This window comes from Bombus pascuorum, chromosome 1, assembly GCF_905332965.1.
Source record: "Bombus pascuorum chromosome 1, iyBomPasc1.1, whole genome shotgun sequence".
Taxonomy (NCBI): domain Eukaryota; kingdom Metazoa; phylum Arthropoda; class Insecta; order Hymenoptera; family Apidae; genus Bombus; species Bombus pascuorum.
The window spans coordinates 23,841,082-23,864,629 of NC_083488.1; the positions used below are offsets into that span (position 1 = coordinate 23,841,082).

At 33.6% G+C, this 23,548-nt stretch overlaps 2 protein-coding genes across 2 annotated transcripts in view; both read left to right on the forward strand.

The window, feature by feature from the left end:
- LOC132914946 (proton channel OtopLc-like) overlaps positions 1-23,548 on the forward strand; it is a 23,664-nt gene continuing 116 nt past the window's right edge. The window contains exons 1-9 of the mRNA XM_060974489.1: positions 1-289; positions 637-1,942; positions 15,806-16,031; positions 16,328-16,442; positions 19,717-19,942; positions 20,550-20,707; positions 21,711-21,927; positions 22,062-22,224; positions 22,345-23,211. Of these exons, the coding sequence (XP_060830472.1) occupies positions 859-1,942; positions 15,806-16,031; positions 16,328-16,442; positions 19,717-19,942; positions 20,550-20,707; positions 21,711-21,927; positions 22,062-22,224; positions 22,345-23,179 (3,024 nt within the window). The 5' untranslated portion in view covers positions 1-289; positions 637-858 and the 3' untranslated portion in view covers positions 23,180-23,211. The remainder of the gene's footprint in view (positions 290-636; positions 1,943-15,805; positions 16,032-16,327; positions 16,443-19,716; positions 19,943-20,549; positions 20,708-21,710; positions 21,928-22,061; positions 22,225-22,344; positions 23,212-23,548) is intronic.
- LOC132916027 (uncharacterized) overlaps positions 23,306-23,548 on the forward strand; it is a 1,726-nt gene continuing 1,483 nt past the window's right edge. The window contains exon 1 of the mRNA XM_060975771.1: positions 23,306-23,340. Within this exon, the coding sequence (XP_060831754.1) occupies positions 23,306-23,340 (35 nt within the window). The remainder of the gene's footprint in view (positions 23,341-23,548) is intronic.

Below are 23,548 nucleotides of genomic sequence, written 5' to 3' on the forward strand. Positions count from 1 at the left end.
TACCTTTTGTGTTTGATCGGGTGCACTCGTCGAAGACGGAGCTTTCAAAAATGCTTAGAAATGCGAAAAAAATATAAAAGTGTCTGTTAGTGTCTCCAGCGCCAGGATTTCATAGATAGAATCGTTTACGGAGTTGGCAAGAAATTACTAAAGAAGAACCTGGAATTCGCTTCATCGAAGAAACATATGTTTAACAATTACGGGTCTCGTTAATTTGTGATTTAAATTTTAGTGCAGCGATCAAAGTTATCAAAATTTTGAAAGATTATATTTACAGTAGTCCACGAAGGTATTCGAATACTTATAAAACCCTTTTATGAATATATTATACGTTTTATACGAAACATTTTGAAATTTCACTAACACACTGTAATGAGATTCGATTATTATAACTATATTGGAAACAGATCTGAAATTGTATGTAGGAATTACAAGACATTTAGTGTAAGTATATATGTATTTCTTAGAGATCAGGAAAGGATTTAAACAATGAGTTATTGGTTCTAAATTTTACCAATATCGGTAAAGTATTTCAATAGAATAATATATAGAATTTATACATAAAAGATTTCTGTAAGTGTTCGAATATTATTGTGAGCTACTGTATATTGATCCAAAAATTGCAATTACTCGTAGATCAATCATTCAAGCTTTAAGTCAGAAGCACTTTGTATGTTAATAAGTTTGTTCTAAATTCACGTTAATCGTGGGTGTCCTGTAAATGCTGACACGTTCAGGTCGCACCCAAAGACATTTTGATCTGGAAGACCGGTGAATAGCCTTCGAATATGTTTGTCACGATTTAAGCGTGACATCCGGCGAGCCTGATCACCTAGATCATAATCGAAACACCTGACCATGGTGGCCGAACTAACTGACATTCCCGTTGCAAACGCAGAACGAAAGACACCAACAGCTGATCCGCAGCAGTTTAGGTGTTCGACTAAAGCAAAGAACAGACCGAAGTGGATTCAGACTGCTACTCGCGAGCCTATATACAGTATTCTCGACAGCAACGATTCTGCCAACAACTTACCACCTAACGTAAAAAACAAAGTGGTCGTGATAAGCGCCGTGAAAAGTGAAAAACCAAGAAAAAGCGGTTGCGAAGTATCTCGAGTGGAGCAAAGGGGGCTTCCATACGTTTGGTTACCGACAGACAGTAAATTAACGTTTCAAGACTCGACGATACTCGAAGAAGATGAGGATCCTCTGTATAGCGTGGTGAAGAAACCAAAAAAAGTTCAGTTAAACGAAACGTGTTGTTTCGAAAGGAAACTGCAGCCGATCAAAGAACAATCGTCGGAGGAAAGGCAAGCACAGCTGGAGGTTTGTTCGCGGCAAGAGGAACTTCGCCGGTGGTTACAGGTCGCATCTCGACAGCTACCGGAACCGCGACGTCTCTTCAGTCTCGGTGAAATGTACACGAACCACTTGGGAGAGTTTGATCAGCTGCATGCGGATTGGAAGAGGACCGTGGCGGTGCCCAGAGGAATCGTCGGTTTGGTAGGACCTTACCGTGTTTACCAGAATCCGAATGAGAGAAGAGAGTACATGCTTCAGGAGGAGGAGCTGATCGAGGAGGTGGTGGATTCCGTGAGTGAAATCGCGGCTCGCGAGAACAACGGGACCACTGAACATCATCAAAGAGCTAAATGGCGGATAAGAGAGGACGACGAGGAGACCCTGGTGCCTGATATTAGGAACATAGCTGGTCTCGAGGAATTTGCTACAGAGGCAGACAACAAGGATTTATCGGAATGGAAGAAAGTTGACGATCAAACTACTATTGATTATAGTAAGAACGACGAGGCGTTGATATCGAAGGAGGAGGATTTTAAGGGAAATATCGGTGGTATCGTTTCTGGCAAAGAGGAACGAGCAGTGGATGTGCCTGAAGAAGCTTCAACAGTTTCCACATCTTCGGCAATGGATAAAAAGGGTGAGAGATCGATTCTTCATGTTCTGTTCTGCTAATACAGCCGTTTGTTCGGTGATACTTTCGGTCTAGTAGAGGGAAATCGGTGGTAATCTCTTCTCAGTTGGTGATCTCTTCGATCTCCGGTGATCCGGTTGAGTGAAAGATGCAACTGCGGTGAGATCATTCGACACGATGGTTGCTCGAGTACAACGGTATAACACTTTGCACGCGACATAGTTTCGTTTGTCAAGACGCGATGAATTTGTATGCAAGCTGTTCGTTAGTCGTCGTACACTGTACGGTATCGAGTCGGCGACTAAAAGAAATAGCTAGCGGTAGATCCGACGTGAATCGTGCGTATACGCGTCTCGTCCACTCGATACGTGCGAGGTTTTCTTTATTAGCGATGCATTCATTAACCAATATTCTGTTTGTCGGACTGTTTTCGGTACCAATATCTAATTCGATCGATGGTTAACGGTTATTGGAACTAGCTGGCAAGGTGTTCGATGAAATCTAGGCTGGAAGTGTGAATAGCATTTAATTTCCCAATTGATTAATTTTCTACAGATCGAATGGAATAACCTACTTTCCTTTTTAAAGTGCTGCAGTTGTTTTCTGCGATAGATGAATTTCATTTTTGGAAATTTTTTATTTATTCTGCAGCAACAGTGTTATGAATCTGGGTGTTGAAACTGATCAAAATAAATGTAATAAAATATTATTTTGTACGTGGATCAGTATAAAGAATTTATCGTATATGAATTGATATAATTTGTGTTTATTTCGATCGATATCTTTCTTTACTGTTGTTTTCCTTCAGAAAATAAAATTATAATTAAATCGATTATGAAGCTATAAAGGTGACACTTCTAAAAATCGAAATAGACGATTAAATTGAAATTCGCAAAATCTTGGCTTTACAACTCTGTGGCTTTGAATTTACCAAATATAATAAAATTGCTGTAGCGTGGATGAACTATGATCTACAGAAGAGTTTCCATTTTAGTCAATCAACTATCTTCGCTGCTAAAGAGTACCGTTTGTACCATGAAACATATTATAATGTTGTTAACTGATGGATAATTAACGTGTACAATACACCTGCATTATGGCATGTCGGTGATGACTCACGGTACATGCCGGTCTTTAACTTTTCAGTGGCTGCAAAAACTCTTCAAATTAGCCTGCCACAGAGCCTATTAACCCCATCCTGCCTATTATGCGGTATTTTCATACCGCTGGTTAAGGATTAAAGTCGCACGTATGTCGTGTTTCAATCTTCCCCCGTGGAACACAGTAATCGAGTTTTCACCATGACGAGGATTCTATTTGAGAATACGTCGAATGGTTCTCAAGGATCCCATAGTTCCAGTACTTTTTATCGCTGTCTGCGGTAATGAATAGACGGTTTCAACTTTCGCTGTTTTTGCACCTTATCTGCCTTATTTTCCTCTCCTTTATGGTGTAGACGCGTACGATAAGTATCATGGATCTTTGATCATGGCGTTTAGTGAATTTTTTATACGTAGAAATTAATGATGAAATTGAATTATAGGATGGGTAGCGTAAATGTAAATGACAGCTACATTGAAAGGATGAAAGGATTGATAAAAAAAAAATGTTATAATGAAAGAGAACTATCGAAATGGATTTCGATTGTTTTCTTCCAGTACCAACTTTCTTTATTGAGATCCACAGATGATAGTTTTCCGAGATAAGACAACAGACATCGTTTTAATGAGAAAATAAGTTGATTTAGTACCTTTTAACATAAATATATTAAATTATCAGGTAATATTTTCTCCCAACTTCTCCAGCCATGCGATGTCGTATTGACTTTCTTTTATTTATATTCGAGGGAGAATAACAGTGATACGCGTAGAACGAATGATTTTAGAAAACCTCGAGCGTTTCTCGATTCATTCAAAGTTAACGCTCAATGAGAGATTAATCTTTTTTTCTAATTAATACTGATTACAGTAATATAACATGTAATATGAATTACAATTCACTCAAAGTCGAAATAATAAAGTCTCGTCAGTGAGAAAAATATCAGAAAAATATTTAATAAATAATAAAGAAATAATTAAATATAATAATCTTTCTAAAATTCTAAAAGGGAAGAATTAATAGAAATTTGCAATTTACAAAATCTAAATTCAAGGATTTGTGAATTGTGGCTTGTAAATAATCTCGCATGACAAACAAATGTTGCCGGTCGTTAATGGCGCGAAGTTGAACGATCTTCCCGCGTTTCGTTTCATGGAAAAGAAAGTGGAGAGCAACGTGTCCTTTGTACGAAACATTGACGCGTGATCCAAAGAAGCATTTTGTCTTCGATGACCCTTTACTTTCTCGTTCCACTTCGTTTCCACAGTGGTATGTATCAGCGAGATCATTAATCACGAAACTTACATCGATTTATCCAACATGTGGCGCCGTGATTATTGGCCTTCTGACAGCTTTGTCGCTGTTACACATTACCACGTTACCGTTGTTAGACGACGCATCTCAAGGGATTTGTATCTTTATTTTGCCATCTACTGTAACCGGCTTCCTCAGTACAGTTATCCACTTTTGCTCGCGCATCATAGTCCCCTATTGCTTTCGAGTGCCAGAACAGTGTAATTGCATTTGCACGCGAGAGTCTGTAGACTTTGCAGAAATATTTTCTTACGGATGAAAGACATTTTTTAGAGACGTTTATGGGAAAGAATGGTGATAAATCCTTCACTCCAGCCGTCTGTATTATGCTGTTAGTGATATTTCGTTTTCCTGTTAGTCGAAGTATGAGAATTTTAATTTTTGTACCGTTTTGCTTGATGTTTCATGCGGGTATTGTTGAACGGTTGTAATTCTTTTTCTGAAAATAAATTTTTTAGTTGAGTAAGTTCGGCATTATTTATGTTGTTGTTCTCTGAAATAATTTTTTGTACTTGATACTTAGTTTCTCACGAGAATATTATTATTGTACGATTAATTCGTTTGATAAAAATATTTCTTAGATGTTGTGATTTTTAGCATTATTGAAGTCAAATTTAACGTCGAAATATATGAAATTAGAATCGTGGAAATCTCGTTTAGATCATAAGCGAGTATGGATATTAATGAATTATTCAGTGAATAATTTTTCGTTGCATGTTGGTTACGAGATAATAAAAGAAAATTCTGAATATAAATCAGCTCATGTTCATGCATTGCAACTTGCTCATTATTCAATTAAATTTTTTTGTTTTTTCTGGAAGTAAACTGTTGATAGCTCCATTTGAATAGAAGATATTGTTTAGAAATACGAGATTATATCCCGTTTTAATGAATTCATATTTTTATTTCAACCTTCGTTTAACATCTTTAAGCTTCTTTAAATTTTCTCGTACTCTAAACTTTTCAACAGAAGGAGAAGAAAATTTTATTTTAGGTATTACGTCTATTAAATTTGTCGAGTCTAAGCTAATAAATATGGTAGGCATCATTATTTACCGTTTAAGAATGTTAAGGATTTTTCTGTTAACGTCGTTAACGTGCCTTTTAATCTAATACCACATACCGTTTTCGTTTGCGTTAAATGTCACATAGCTTTCGCGATAAACACAGATGAAGTTTCGTGAACAAGTTGTTAAGGAAGTAGAAAAATTAATTCTGTGCATTAAGTGTTATACAAGTAGCATATGTGTTTTCTAGCCGTTAATTGTCGTTTAGGACGTAATTAAGCGGTTGACATTTGACACTCCACGCGCTGTGAATGCCGTCCAAAATTCCCTCTGAACTTTCTCTAATGTCCTCATAAATACATATATTCTATATGTCGCATAATTTTTGTCTTGTGCCCATTTCAAATCCTTTCAGCTGCCACAGATCTTATTCATTAGTAAATGTAATTGGATGCCTTCAGACCGATACAATGTTATAGATACTTCAAACTTTAATTCAATAAATTACAATTCTTATAACTGCAGTATTTTGATATTTGAATAACTCCAATAATTCCAATAAGATTAGTTGGTGTCATTCATTCGAGTATAAGAAAATCTCAATACATTATATCAATAATTCGAGAAAAGTCATGTTTTTCGCTTTTCAATTTACATTCAGCAATTTTTCAAATTTAATATCCAATCCAACAATTTTAAAATATGAAGTTACCACAATATTCAGCAGGAATACGTTCGTTTAAGCAAAGTTTACGATCAAGGGAATGTGTTGCAGAAGCACGCACAAAGGACGCGTATATCGTGAAAGCAAAGAGTAAAACGAGGTGAAAGGTATCCGTGGAAAATGTCCTTTTCCATGGAGTAGCGCAATTTTTCGCTTGGAAATCGCATTGAAACGCTTGTTTCCTGACCAACGACAAATTGTCCTTTACACAGACGATCGATGCAAGTCGCGTGAAAGCAGATTCGTTGCATCGTGAAGAGCGGCCAAATCGATTTAACGTGTGTGTCGTTGCCTCGTCCATTCAAACTTTCATGAATTTTTATCCTGCGGATACACGACGACGTGGCGTACGATCGTTTTCCAAAGAAACCGGTTGAGCTCTGAAAATGAATTTCGAACATAATTTCTCGTGTCACAATTCGAAACATGTTCTTTCCCTCTTTATCAAGGCTATTATATCTTCACGATTATTTATCACGGTTTGATATCGAATTTTAACGCTAAAAGTATCGGAATTTCTTTTTTTTATATTCTTTTTAAGTATTGCTTCTCTCATATCTAAAAATCAATTGCTATATAAAACAGAAAGAAACATACATATTTTTTTCAAAGTGAAATTTTTACGTTTATTTACCAGAATTTTTTTTATGTTTCATTTAAGAGTAGAAGAGAACCGTCTCATATTTTGAAAATTTGTTAAAGACAATATGTTATTATTTTATATAAAACATTAAAAAAATGTATTTCTTTTAAATGTAAAAATTTTGTGAAATATAACAACTTTTATCGATTCGATGACGAGTCGAAATAAGTGGAATGATCTTCCTAGTGTTACTTGTAGTGTTAACAACTATTCACGTACTTTTGCATCTTCCCACTTCTTTTTTCGTTTCTTTTCCATTTTTGTTTCCCTTTTGACAAGCAATGCATCTTAATTAGAGGAATATCAAATTGGGTAGTAGTCGTCGTTTTTTTGGTGATCACAGAGCCGTTCAGTTCTATGCGCCGTAAAACGAGACGATTAGTCTCGCATGGCTGAAGTATAAAAAGAGGAAAAGTAGCAGCATTATCATCGGCATCCTTTCAGGGAACACGTAATCCGCGAAGATACAATCAGCTGAGGAGGTTGGAACGATATTTTATGAGGCTAGTGTATACTGTGGAAAATTCTCTTTCATAGTTTCCTGGCACCTTCGAAGATATATGTCATATACCAAAGGAGAAATTCAGATTCTTCAGATTTTATTCAGACTTTATTTTATTTATTAAATATTAAATATTATTATTTAATATTTGGCAATATGGCATTTATAATTGGCAGGTATAATAGTAATTTATCTGGCATTAAAATTTTAGATTTATAAAATGCAAATTCTTAGAGGTAGTATTTTTGTTTACTTCCATAAACATATAAGTCTATTTCTATTCAAAGTCGATTCACAAAGTCACTTTTTATGCGAGATGAATCGAGAAAAGAGAAATTTTAGATACTATCGGTAGTTCGGTTTGAACTTTCAAGTGACCAAGTGAAAGGTACAGAAAACAGGTTCTTTATTTTTCACGAAGGTATTTGCGATGAGTGACTCATTGTCATGAAGTAAAAGTGCGTTTTAAATTGATGGAAAGTCAACCTAGACGTTTTGTTAAGTTCATCTTTATCGCCGCAAATAACCTTTTTTACTTTAATGACGACTTTACATTCTTAGTCTATAACATATAATATAACAGTGAACAGACCAGAACTTTCATTGTATGAACACGTGTTCTGCCATACTTTTCAATTAAATACTCTTTTAATGAATTAAATTGTAGACTTTTCCACTTGAATTTATACTTTTGTCAAAACGCTCACTTTTCGGTTGTATGAACCTGTTCATTCAGCTTTCTCTAAACAGAATAATAATTGATTCAATGAGAGCCTGATCAAGGTCAAAGAATAACTACAAATACATTGCAGATCAGCTACATCTTACTACCGCTGTAAATATTATCATTTAATCTTTGCAAAATCCAAACATCATTTCACACTTTCTAAAGACTATTAAAGACTATTAAAGATCCATTCTTCCACGCCTTAACGCAACAATGCTTGAAACTGAATAAATGAATCTTTTATTTGCGATCGATCGTTCGATTTTTACAAATTGCTCTATTATTAAAGTTACTTATATATATATAAAATTCCATCCTATCAATTTCCTACATCTATCATACTCATAACTCTAATGAGATCTGTTAAGCATGCATTAGCCAAGTTAAGGAATTGAGACATGTATGCACATAGAGGTTGGTGACCTCGAGTCACGAATGGAACCGACAATTCACACAACAGGTGGCTGCAACGAATACTTTCGACTCTTAGCGTTCTTGTGTCATGAACTGTGCATTATGGTGTAATGAATCAAGATTTCACGTGAGCCACGCCGTAAGAGGCGAACGATTAATCGGATTATAACAGGATCGCATGCTCGTGATCGTATTAATCTCTAGAAGTCGCCTTCGGTTCACTCGTGCGCGTTGGCGTGTTAAAACCGCCGAATGTCCTGCAACACGATCTTTTAATCGCTCCTTCCTTTAAGGCGCATCTTGATCGTCATGACATCAAACGAGTTTCGATCCGCTTGGTTGGCTATCATACGTGCTGGACGGTATTTCTGTAAATTACAGAGGACTCGTGATACGTGATCTTTTAATTGAGTGTTCGATGCGTGGAACATTAAGAGGGAATTCTTTCATAAACACGGAAGTGAATGGAAATTATTGTAGCGGTGGATAGATCAATCGTTAGAAAAGGATGTCAGAAGAGGAGAATTTTGTGTATTAGAAGTGATATCTTTAGAAAGTTGTGGATTAACGCGAAAAATTGATTGCGGATGATTATGCAAATTCATACTTTTACAAATGTATAATTAATTAAGAAATGAAACCTAGGTATAATGAATATGTTATTTTTTTGGTTTTATATATTTATGCGTATTATATATATTCCGTTCATTTTAAAATAAATACATAAACATCCGTAGTCCTTATACAGAATGATATCGCAAGTTAATTATATCCAATATCTTTTCAGAGCTTACAATCTTTGACTCAAACAGACTTTTATAATTTTTGTTATTATCGCATTAATAAATATCACAAAACATTTCTTTATCGCATATGTACCGTAGTATCGTTTTAAAATACTCAATCAGAAAGTTCATCCTTCTTTTTATCAAAACAAGGATAGATAAATTAATAGCATAAGAGCTGAACCTTTCTGTATGAATGCTAAATTATGCGCAGAAAAATCCATCTGACTGAAGATGTTTACTCTTGAAATCTCTTTTTGACATCTCGTATAATATCAGAATTATTAATTATACAAGAAATCCTACGAAGAAGAATAATAAATAAACAAATAGAGAAATAAGGGAATCGTCTTATTCGTCGAAACAAAGAAATATTATGATTCGATTGTGAATTCAATTTTGTGAAGATGCATCTAGGTCAGGTCGTTGTCCAATTCCACGGGAAATTTCAAATATCCTACGGTATCCGCCACCATCATTGCGAAAATATCAAAGTAACAGAAGCTAAGCGGCACACGTTGATCGTATAGTCTTGTCGAGGTGTTGAAAACGAGGCTACGAGAAACGGCATCATCATCCTGGCGGTCATCTTCATTATCATCATAGTTCTCATCATCATCTTGGTTACCACCACCGTGTCGTGTCCCAGACCAGTCGATATGTTCCTGGCATGTTTCTGGGTTACAAGCCACTTCGTTTGGTGGTAGTGTCTGGAGCACATCTCTCTTGTTCAGTTGCATATCGTGGTGCACGCTGTCTGTCTTCTGCTATAGGAACGTACGTCAACGTTTATCATGGACGATGATTCAAGCGTGCCTGTGATGACGATTGTTTTCTTTTAAGAAAGCCCCGCGAGGTAAATTTTTGTATGTTAATTAACGTCGCGAACAGTTGGTGTAAGTAACGGGTTCTTTGTTTTTTATATAGATTTCTCTTGGACTCGTGCATATGGTGAATTATAATAATAAATGTCAAATTGATAGTTTATTGTTATTAGTTGATGACGTAGTATGCCATATGTTGATGATGTGATTGTGAGTTTATGCTTAACGATCTTTCTTCATTTTTGTTGTTCTTGTTTTTCTGAAACATTCATATTAACAATAGCGAATGAATTGTTGATTGAGGTTTATTTGTTAAATATATTATTTATAGTAATTGGACGATTTAATATCTTTGCTCTGTTTAAGCGTATATGTATTTTAGTATATGTAGTTTATGTGTTTTTAACGGTATACTTATTGAATTATTTATTGTTTTATTTAAAACTTTTTTATAATATCAATCGTATTAAAATGAAAATAATTTGAATGAATCGTTAGTCATTTTCTATAAAAGCTATCAAAAATGTTAATAATAGGCGCCAATTGATTTCATGATTTATGACATAGAAATAAAACTTCGAAGAGTCTATTTTTTTGCAAGCATGGTGTCAGAAAGAAAATGAATTTCTTGAATCCTTCTGCCAGCTGACAGACGAGTTTCTAACTTTTTTGCAACTCTCCGACAGCGTAATGACAGACCGTATTTCAAGATAAACCGTAAGGTCTCAAATTTACGCGGTATCGACCTAATTTTTCTACCCAGCTGGGTCACAAAATTTCACATTTCACTTCATAATACCGACGATTGCTTCAAAGCCATATAAACGGATCAAAAACGATAAAATGCATTATATAATATATTCTATATTTAACTATAAATTCTTACTTTATTTACTATAATTATTCTATTAATAATTCTTAGTATTTTAATATACATTTTTAGGTATTGATTATTTATTTTATACTCAGTTTGAAAAAGATACATCTGCTTATTTTCGCACAATAGTTAACTTAGTTCTTACAGAATATTAAAGTCTGATATATTTCATCATAAACATTATTTTTTCTATAATGTTAACTTTTTTCTTTTTTTTTTTTCTTTAAAGAAGCAGTTTCTGTTTATATTTTTATACCTCACCATTTTGATGTAAATATTCTTTTTGAAGAAATTTAATTTCATTCAACATTCTGTGGGATTTACTTCCCGCAAATTTATTGTGCCATAACGTTTAAGAACTATGACTATCTATATCTATATCTTAGAATTTTTTAATTGTAAGTTACATATAACAGGTTGTGTGAAAACACATGGACGTATTTTATGATAAATAATTTTCACCGAGCTCTGTTACCCATTTGATTAAATAGGCCAATGATTTCATACCAACTTTTCTTAGTATTTCCATCGAATCTAATTCATCGTTGAAGTTATATCCGCGTATTTTGATGATTGATTCTATGTATATATTTTACGACTTACAATCGCGCTAATTCAACAATATACTTTTTCGAATATCTTAACATATTTTATACGTTTCCTCAGTTATACACTACTGTATGTATTATGTAGCAATAAATCAAGCACAACCAAATAACCAAGTGTTATTTTTCCATAATTTAAAGGTATCAGTTACCTATAATGAATTATTATTTATCCATAAATTAAGGAGAACAGGATTTTTCATAATTCAATAGCATCAACAATTTACGATCACAAATGTCACATTTTTTTCATTTGAATAAAAATTATAGTTCATAATATAGTACAATTTTTATCTTTAATTTTAAATTTCGAATGACCTTGCGCGTTTCTTTCCAATTCGTATTGTTCTTCTTGGCCTATTCATCATCGTGTCACTGCTATCAAGCTCTCACCGCGCCTCATCCTCTTTGATCCTCTATAGAATATTATAGTAGGGTACTGCACTTTCTACCAATTGTTATTTCAGTTATCCTTAAGAGATTGCAACTGTTTGTTATTTATTCTCTCTGGTAATTTTTTAACGCATTAACATATATAATAATTTATTAGGCGGTCTAAGACATTGTGGTTTTGTGTACATTCTTAATTCGATTCTTAGTAACTCAAACATTTAATATTTTTTATGTATTACTAATAAGAATAAATAATAATCTTGATTTAGAGAAAATAGGTATACTTAGGAATGTTTAGTGCGAAAAGATCAGTATATCGATGGATTAATGGGATCAAGACTATCCAGTCGCAGATCTGAATCTGTTTCAAGTGATTATATTACAGGCTATATTGACAAAGTTATATTTCTCAATCATTTAAACATACTCTATTTTTATTTATTCCCATGATCAGTGTATACGGTACCGCAAAATGATATTAACGGTACTATGGATATGTGAATACAAAGTTACTGTTGCTGATCTTCGTAAAATAATTGTCGAATGTTGACCCTTCACCTTCAGGTTCTGACGTTGCATAACCAGGAATTCATCTCTGTAGAAGTCTACCAATAGCACTATTGATTTTGTACGAAGACCGCCTACAGCTTGAAAAAGTAATAATAATTTATATCACAAAGTAACGGAATATTCTTTGGCGAATATGCTTATCGAACATTCTGAAACGAGTCGGTATTCATGACTGTCCATTTATTACAGATCATTATGAACAATTCTCACAACCATCGACGATCGTTCTACGCTTTACCGATTTCAATCCCTGTCGGGGAACAATAAGAATCCAGATGATCTATCTGGAATATCGTTTGAATATCGTTTGACGTTAGGTTAGTATGAATGGAGATGAGATTAGTATTTCAACTATGTATTTCTATGATCGTAATGAAGCGACGTTCTCTTGTACTCGAGCGGGTTTATCTGTATAAAGAAAGACGGTCAGTTTTCCCTGGAATTAATTGAGGCGTTTAATACAACAGTGTTAGAGCATAAGTCAAAAAAGTCGATTACTTGATAGTGAGTATAAATTAAAAATTTTGTAAGGGATCGAGTGGGCGATTCTCACTTAATCTGCTATTCATCGGGAAACCAATGAAGATATACTTACATCACTTTTGCATAAACTAGAATGAAGTTTACGCTTTCGAGATGTGGTGTTAAACAAAGTACGCGAAAAACTAGCTTACATCACTTTTGCCTTAAACGACTCAATTATACGGTAGCGCGGGCCCGGTTAATTGCCAGTGAGTTAACAGATCTCGAGAACGTCTATATATGTACATCGATATCAGAGTAAGAATAAGAAATGTAAAGGAAAACAATTATTTGCATTGTAGTTGCATCAATTAACGAATTTATGATGCGGCTTTCAAAGAAATAAATTCCTTTAATTTATCAACGCTTCATGGTCACTTGCGTTTCAGTCGTGAAATAGTGCTTTGATCTTTAATTCCAACTATTATGACATATTCTATTAAATTATTTTAGTGGTGACGATATTTGAGAAAAATTCACGGCTAATATATTTTTGTGGATTTAGTTTCTGATATCGTCTATTGGACAATTTTATGAATTCTGCGAATTTAGGAATATTTTGTGGTAAATTTTTATTATGTATTGCTTACTTACATTCATCTATATAGATTTATGATCACTTTTTAGAAAAAACTTGGTCGTGTTTGTAAGCTTCTAAGATAAAAACAATCTTCTTCCATCTGAGCTAAATATATATAATGAAACTTGATATTAATAGTTAGAAACGCTACAAATTTTTCAACCAAATATTATGAGGTATAGTATTATAACATACTATTGATTTGTCATAATTACGTTCCTAATCCTCGATATATCTTTGGATTTCGATTTATCATCAATGTCATTTGATTTCCAATATTATCTGTTATGATGAATATCATTACACTTTTGGCCTGTCATAATTGTTTCTAGCTTTCAATACATTAGTAATTTTTCATTTACCTTGTTCGTTAAAGCGATCGACCTTTCTAACTCTCGGATCCGTTTCGTCGCGTTTAGTACGTTTTTAAATCAGTCGAGTCGAAATTACCGAAGGAACAGTTGGACGTACGAATTCCTCTAGCGAAAGTTGTTCGTATTACTCTACTGACCCAAAAGGCCACAGAGAGTGGATTCAGTTAACGAGTCTCCAAATGGAATTTGGGCAACAGTTTCGAAAATACACTTTATCTTAAATACGTGTATTATGATGATAATTCCTTGCTACTGTGTTATACATACGACTGTTAAAGCTAGTGAAATTTTAAAAAGAGGTAGCTCTTTATGTAAATCAAGTTCAAGAGACCTTTTTAAGGATTGTAAAAGTAAATTTATTTCGGTTTCAGGATAGATTTTGAAATGATAACTAAATAGGGCAAAGTAGTAAGCGAAGAGCAGAATGAAATCACGAATTTTCAAGGAAACTAAGTAGTTGAATATTTAGTTAAATATCTGAGTTTAGAGTAACAAATAATATTTTAATGATTTTTCTTTTGAATACACAAGTTTTACTATTTGCTTTACTATTTTAATATTCATTAACTGATATTAATATTAATTAATTGATACTGTTATCTTCATTTTTTGAATAATCTGTAATTTTAATGTCTTAAAAATTTAACGATAATAAACTTTAATAAAAAACTTTAATAAGCTTAATGTTAATAACAATATAATGCTAACCTTGACAGTCGAAACTAAATGGTTATGAAAATCTAAATTCTGTAATAAAAACGAAAAAAAGAAGATATAGGAAACTTCAGAAAAAGATTACTCAACAGAAAATCACCAGGTAGAGAATTCTTTTAAAAATGATAAGCTTAATGCTAATTATGTAAAGTATGTTTTTATGAAAGAGAGTTCCTAAAATTTTAGCAGCCATTCAGTTTATTATCAGAATTTGTATTCCTATTATATAAAATTTTAATTTATGCAAGCATCTGTATACATATTATGGTTCATTGGACTACAATTTCATCAGTCTCCTTAATTAGTAAAGTTGTATAATGAAGAAAGTGAAAAGGCCATGTTCCAGTCTGTTTATGTGACTTGAAAGAGATTTGAGATCAACAACTCTTCGAATCTGTAGTAATTTGATGGTACGTAGCCTAATCTGATGCATTTTTCATGCTCCTCAAGTTTCGTGGCCATTCTTCTTTCAGTTTCTCTTATTTACACTTTCCCACCTGAATATATGTTATTGTCTTATATATACATTATTTATGTGTCTTATACATATATACGTCTTATATATATATTATTGTACAAACTTCTACTAATTATGCATCTAGTGCTTTGTATGCAAATAAGTGTATTTTTTAGTGTTCTTCGATCCTTAGTTCCTGAGTCTCTCGATGAAAATGAACAATGCGATAGTAAAGCACCGTCTGAAAATAAATCGAATATTTCAGAAGAAACTATGAAATTATTTAAAAAATCTTATTTTAGTGTATCTACAGAAAAAACAAAAAGAAAAATAATTTTGTTATATGCAGATAATTGAAATACATTGAACGAATGTAAATATATAACAGCATATCAAAATATAACAGAGAGTTTCTTATCATCAGAATTCTTAATTACTATTGACAGTTACCTGTTAAACAATTTAAAAAGAATGCTTGAAAAATTATATACTACTATTTAAACTATAATTTATAATAATATAAAAATAAAACTAAATTATACTGTTTAACACGTCGTTTAACGCGTCGCGGAGCCAAAGTTACGTGGCCGCTCAGCGTGAAATTTTTTCTTAACGCGACAACGTAACGTTACCTGTCTTCGGGAGCACCCAAGCCATGACATGACATCACTGTGGAGTCACCCGCACTCGATACGTTAAAGATCCTTGATCATTCATTGATCTTTTTTAACAATTTCAGCCAGCAATGAACAACAGGACAAGGACAGCCTGAACGAGACAGGAAGCACGACGGGTGGCACCGTGGAGGGTGCACCTGGAGGAGCCCCCAATAGGGGTGAAAGGAACACCGAGGCCGAGACAACCATTGCAGAAGCAACAAGGGCCGCTCCATCCAGGTCTCTGGTCTCCAGGATCCTTTCTAAGACACGATCTACGAGCGATCTACTGGATCATTCTGAACCCTTGTAAGACCTCTCTTCTCATACAGCTTATTGGATCTATACACATTTAATTTTCGAACGATGTAAAAAGGGAATAAGTAATGGTTGTCTTCGATTTCACCGGGTAAACACTGTAATTTTATAAATTACGATATGTTCCGCGCATTATACGAGATAGGTGAAAACAGTAATTTATCAGAAGGCAGAGATAAGTATTGGCTATGATGAACTCACGATGAATGGAGTTCATGTTTATGGTGAAAAATGACGAGGTGAAGATCTCGCGGTCGACGGTTTGGTTTTTATGGTGATTGTTACAGTTCTCAACTATGGATCATTCTCTCGAACGTTTACGGTCAGCTTGTCGTGGTGCTGATGATCGCTCTGTGCTTGGCCGAGGTCATGGACACTCCTGTTCCTTTGCTCAGTTTGCAGGTATGCAGAGAGATGTTTTAACTTCAAACTGATTCGTTAGATTTGAACCTTGTTGCGTTTTTTGGATCACTCTCGATCTAATTGTGTTCCTTAGTATTACAAAATTTCAAGTTTAAAGAAAATATGAGAGAATCTCTGTTTGTATATATTGTTCCAATTTTATGCGAAGTCTTTCTTCGAATATTAAAAATCTTATCGTGAAATCTTTTGTTGAAATGTGAGCAGAATTGAAACATAAAAATTCGGTGACCGGAGCAATATTAAATAAGATCTGTTTATTAGTCTAGACTATTTATTTATCTAAACGCACCACCATTAATGCAGATAACTTACGTTCATAAAAATTAGAAAATTTAGCACTTATCCTAAACGTCAAAGAGTAACAGATGCTGAAGGCGTTCGAGCCATAAAATACGAATATTATAGCAAGAGACAAATTGCGAAGTGAATATGCGAAATAAACATACCACGTTCGGTAGTATTTCATTTAGCTACCAGGAAACATGTGCACCATTGGGTTATCATTTTAGTGTTGCTGTTCGACCATCCAGAATGTAGAGTCTCTAGTTTTACCTGAGCTCTTCCGCGTATACGTTCGTTCCCATAACGTTGTTAGACATAAAACTTGGTGAATTTTCTTCTGTGCTTTGTGGATTTTATGATCGTTCCGTGTAAGATTTTTTGAAATTTCTAGGCTAGATAACGGTACGATAACGCTAAATATGGGATAATTCCGGTGAACTGTTCATCCTAGATCACGTTTCTTTCTTAATACGCCATAAACGCAAACGTTTATATGTTTTATGATGGTTAAGTCAGTTACTGCGTCTTTACAGCTATGAAACACGTACCCATGTGATTTTTCATCTGAATCTCTAGAAGTTTAAATAATAGAATGGTTTTGCAGTTGCATATCTGTGAATTAATATTTATAGAGGAAATGGAAGAATACATAGTGACATTTCATATCGCGTTAAATCTCTATTAAAGTAACAGGGTGTCGATTTAAAATTTTGATAAGTTCCATGGTCCTAGGATATCAGGATGATTTGTGACATGGTCCTTTGATTCCATCGAAGATGGAAAGATGAATATCGAAATCTTATTTTGTATTAAATTTTTATCAAAGTAGCATGGTTTCAATTTCAAATTTTGCCAAGAACAATTTCTTCAATGGTTCTATGACATTAAAATGATCTGTGTTATATATGCTTTTATCCAAAAATAGTTTCACAATCCCAGAATGATGATGAATGTATCATGTACTCAGCCTGTCTTTATAATGCTGCTGAAATTAATCTGTAGAGTTGAAGACTATGGATTTGTATAATCGTGTACAAATATGAGGCGGATCTTGCGACCTCGAGATGATCTGTGATATGACCTTTCGATTTACATGTTCTTATAACATGAGTCTGCAGCTTCAGGGTGATCCATGGCAATATGTCCTGTATTCGATGTGATTCTATGACCTCTGAGTGGATTGCGGTTTAGTCCCACTTCCTCAGTGTAATAGCAAATAATTTCCCACGTTCTCGTATTAGACTAACGTTTGATCCCTTGATTATTTAGTACTATCAGATAGGTACATGTATATGTAACAAAATTGTCTTGCCTTTACATTTAAATTTATATGAAAGTAAATATCTTCATATGAAAAATGTTACTATATACATACTTCTACTGATAAACGATATCCTATACTTGTAATTTGTTTTTCTGTACAAAATAACGAGATTTATTCTTCATATTAAAATACGTAATAATAACTTTTCTTCTATAATTTTGTGGTCCGTATAATTATGAATTACGTCGTGTAATAGATTTAATTTTTACTTCTAATTCGACATAGCTATAGATATACTGTAAAACAATTCAAATGAGACAGAATTTTAACGTATTTAAACGTATTAAAATACTTCTACAATTCCAATTACAACTCCATTTCAAAATGTTCACTATTCCCATCAACACAAGATTGGCTGCGGCAACAAATTAAATTTATTGCTTTTTGAAGTTCTCGTTTATTACTCTTTGAGGTTGAAGTCGTAGAAGTGTTATGTCTAATTTGATCTATTCATATCTAGTACCGTAGTAACGTACGTTCGTTACGCATTTCAAATTTTTTTTTTTATTATTTTTTTTGTTACAACTCATTAACAATGCCTCCATTGGCATATATTTATATCACATTTCTTTCTTATTTTGACTTATAGAATATACCGATAACGTGTAGTCGGAAAAGACTGGAACATCCTGCATATACTTATATACGTATATACATATTCAAAAATCATGAATATATTGTATCTCAAGGACTATTATATGACCATGGATATAATTATATAAATAAATAAAATGCACTATCGTGATTCGTAAGGAAGCATCATGAATCTATCGAGAACAGAAACATGAATTACTGTTACCATTTTCGTCATTTCTGTCCATCTCAAACGGCATTCGTAATTAATTTCACCAATTGTATTATGCTCTCTTCACTAAATTATGAATCAGTTTGACTTGAAACACTGTGTTATTACCGTAACCGTCATTTGAAGCATTGAAGTTACGATTTCCAAGCTGCTTATGACACAAACTGTATTTCAGCGCACAATGAACTCATGAAATCATGTATTTCTTTAGCCTTACAGTCTGTGAATTACGATGAATCGAGGACCGTATTCTATCTTCCTACCTGTCTTTCGTATTCCTGGACGTGCCTTCTTGTTCTTTTCTTTATAGCATAGTTCATAACGATAATTAAGTCTTTTAGTCAAAGAAATATTAACAACGAGGATGAGCATAATGGCATTCATGAGTGGAGCATTGAAATCGGTGACAATTGAAATATTTTAGAAATTAACGTGTAATAAAATTATAGAATTTTTAAACATGTAATTTTTCAAGCTTATTAATAAAAGAAAGATATAAATAGATTGCAGGGCCAATATAATTGTGTTTTAATTAAGATACAATTAATTATCTATAGTCTTTTAAATGATAACTCGTGTTGTTGTTATCTCATTTATAATTACTCCAGATTGTTAACTTTCAACTCATTAATAGAATCTACTTTCAGAGTTCTTTCATATTAATCAATTCCTATAGTATTTAAGAAAAGCGAATTCTTCAGATATCGAAAAATCTTTTCCAAATTTATATCATTCTCTCCCCAAGCTTTTCCATTTATTCGTGTATAATGTACATTGTGTAAAAATGTATATTTTCCAAGATTTCGATGTAATTTTGTTTATTTTACTACTTGAACTTGCAGGGCGTATTCCTGATGTACTTGTACGTAGGAAGCATAGCAGTGATCATCAGCATCTATATTTGGGTATTGATAGACAGCTGCGGGAGTCTCCGTACCGGTGCAACCGGTATGGACGATGCGGAACTTGGTGGCGCGTCTTTAACTAGGTTTGGATCATTGAAACGTGCTCACATCTCGCGATCTAGAACAGCACCGACGAGTTTCTACATTCGGGTTGGAGCGCTGCGTGAGTGTTTTTGGCCACTTCAACGCCCATTAATATCTTGCCTTATCGATCAACTATTTATTACTTTAATGCAACATTTAGTACGAAACATTAGATAGAATTTTGTATTCAGCATTTGATGGTATTCAGTTGTCATTTGAAGTAGAGAAGTCAGAGTTGTAAAATTGAACTTCGATGAAAGAGTAAAAGTCAGTCTTCTGTGTATTTAGTTTTTAACTTTTTCGCAGATGAGTTTCTCAAATATCGAGAAATCGTATGCTAAAAGCGTATAAATACATATTATAACTTAAAATTATTTTTATTTCCAGTTATACGTATTGCGTCACAATTAATTATTCAAAGTAATAAAACATTCATGCGTATTTTACATTATTTTTCCATGTTTATAAAAAAGGTCTATCGATAGATTATATATTCATAAAGCTATTTATTAATAATGTAACATCTATAAAGGTATTTATTCGCTGAAAGTTTTCGATTTTAAAGGAACCATAGCAAAAGAGTTAATTCATGTCAGAAGTGCGATTCGATATTATAAGGCAAGGTTGATTTTATACGAAAAAAGATTAAGAGAAGACAACATTGAAAAATGAACACGTTTAAACAGTTTTCGGTTTGGCGACTCTCGTCTTCAACGGTTTAGAGATGGCGATGCATTTCATGATGCAAGGGGCGGAATGCTTGAGCGACGTTGTCTTTGTACATCCGGTGCTTCATGGGCTATTTACGTTTCTACAGATGCACTTTCTCTTCGTAAACTCGCAGGTGAGCATATCTTAATTGATGTTTGTGTAGAATCAATTGGATCGAGGCTATCGAAAGCGAAATCTTAAGATTAATTGAGGTGATACTTCTAATTTTTCGTTTTAGTTGCTCATCCTTCTAATATGTGTTACTTTCATTTTGTTGTTTGATTCGAAGGTATAAAACGTAAATGATATACCAATCTACATATACGATAATTATTGTTGATAAGCCATTTTTAATTAGATGAATTAACTTGAGATAAATATTTTCACTAGAAATAAATTTTCCACAGTGATTTACATATTTCTTTAATACGATGCCTGCTAACATGATGATCATCGGTGACTCACGTTACTAAATTTTTTAGAATTTTCGTAGACTAAACAACTTTTAACGATGTGCATACACATCCTATATATATGACTTGGATAACATTGTTAGAGAAAGTGTGTAAATACAATATAATATTTTGCATAAATTAAATTTTATGATGTTGTATATCTCAATGTATGGCGACTTCCACGACAAAATACATAGAATTCGTGTGGCAGTCAATCGTTCCTTTGGTTTATATCATATTTCTTTAAGGACATAAGATATTCGTTTGTATAATATTTATGAATATGTAATATTTTAATTAGGATAATTTTATATAGGTGGTTTTTTTAAAAGCAGAGTAACAAATGTGTCAAATGCACGTATTCCAATAATAATTGATCAAGTAAATTTTAACTCTCTAATTTAAGAACTAAGCTGTGGAAAGTTCAATTATAAAAAAGGAATGCGATTTTACTAAATTTTTGATAGGTTCACTTTCTTCTTGAAAATCCAATAACGTTCTTTTTTACGATATTTGAAGATATAATTTCTAAAGATTATCAGCGATTATTAACAAGATACGTAGCTGTTCGTAATTGATCCAAATGTTTTTAACTCTTCGAATTTTTACTATCAAGGTGCAAAATCAACTAGTGAAAGTAGGATTAACAAGCTGATGGAATTGACTATATTTTCTTTATAGGTTCTTGTGGAGAAATTCGGTTTAGCAGCGAGGTTTGGATTTATACATCTAACTGCCACGAATATTGCTGTCTGGGTTCGTCTAGTGATTTGGGATTCTGCTCAAGAATGGACATATTTTGTCCATTTGGCTCAACGAGGTCTCCACAATTCTGCTTCTCCGTTGAATCTTCGAGGATTTCCGGAGTCTTTGACAAGGCATTCTCGAGATCTGATAAGTATGTTTTAAGTAATGAACATTATTTCAATGTGAAAATAAATACTATAATTGTGCATGTAAAAAATTATATCAATTTATAAAATGTACGATATAAAAATATGTTTTCTTGATTTTTTATTTAATCTTTTCCAGATCATTCTCCAATAGAAAAGCAAGTTTTTCAACCATATCAACCTATCTCGAACGAACAAATCTCCCAAGTGATTGCATTACAAGAATGTTTGAATACAAACACTCTCGGACAATTATGGACATCTAGCATGCCATTTCTTTATCCGTTTATCGTGCAATTTAGGTATATTTTACATCACTGAACCATTTATAATTCAAGATCATAATACTTTAAAATCTATATCTAAACAAAATCTACATCTTGAGTGATCTGGATTTCATATTCTTTCCAATTTGATTTCAGTTTAATTGCTGCTGCAGTAACTTTTGTAATGGGTCAGAACGTGGGTCGAAATCGGTTGTCACACAAGCAAAAGTTCCACGGTAGCAAAGATCTGTCGAGTCATACCAAAGTCGGTTGCGATGGCTCCAGCAAAGGTTTATTCCTAGGAATACTATGTATGGTAGCTGGTATAGTAGTTATACTGATATTTCTGGTCGTAAGAGAAGACGAACATTTTCCTTCGACGACTTTATCCTGGTTAACTTGTGGCACAATGACCAGCATTTTGATATTGAGTACCTTAATGACAGCCAGTGGACTTGTTCAAGTTCGTCAGATGTCCATAGTGTCAAGGGCACCAGCCATTTTAGATAATTTATTATCAAACGTGGCTCTTTTCGGAGTTCAATTATACTCCATTTTCACGATCGTTGTTTCTGCCTGTTCCTTGGCTCTTCTAGAGAATGAAAGTGACGAAACACAAGGAAGACACATCATGCTACTCACAGCATCGATTCTACAACTGATCCAATGTTTCGCTCAAAGTACGCTGATCGCCGAAGCATCGAAGAGATCTTGCATAGCTCGTTTCCAAATAATAGCGAAACCAGCCAGGCAAGTGATCACTTTTCTGCTATTTAGTAATTCCGTTTTGTGGGCCTTTGATACTGTGATCACACAAAATTGGATCTCGCAAGAGCTGCAGCTGAGATTCTTCGGGGTTCTTGCTTGGGGCGTTATATCCAGGATTGGGTTGCCCCTGTTGATCTTTTACCGGTTTCATAGTTGCGTACTGCTACTGGAGGCGTGGAATAAATGCTATAGGATGCCAAGGGGAGAACATCCGCTCAACTGACGACACAGACCGCTACATCCATGTTCCTCTAGGTGTGTTGTTAATTATTATTTTAACTAATTACAAATAAATACGTTCAAAAATAAAAATTTTACATATAGTGGATCTTGCAATATTTTTATTTTTATGTATAAGAAATTTTTTTATGATGAAAACTTGATGTTTGTATTTGGATATTGATCTTAATTTTGAAATATCTTGCATATTTATCATAAAGCTACGTAATAACTTAAAGTATCTATATAAATGCAACAGAAATTGCTTGATTTCATATTTATTAAAGTCTAATCTTATTTTATATCCTTCTTCCATCAAAGGGTATTCGTTACAAACTTTTTCCTTATAAAAAGAGATAAATAATTTTTTCCA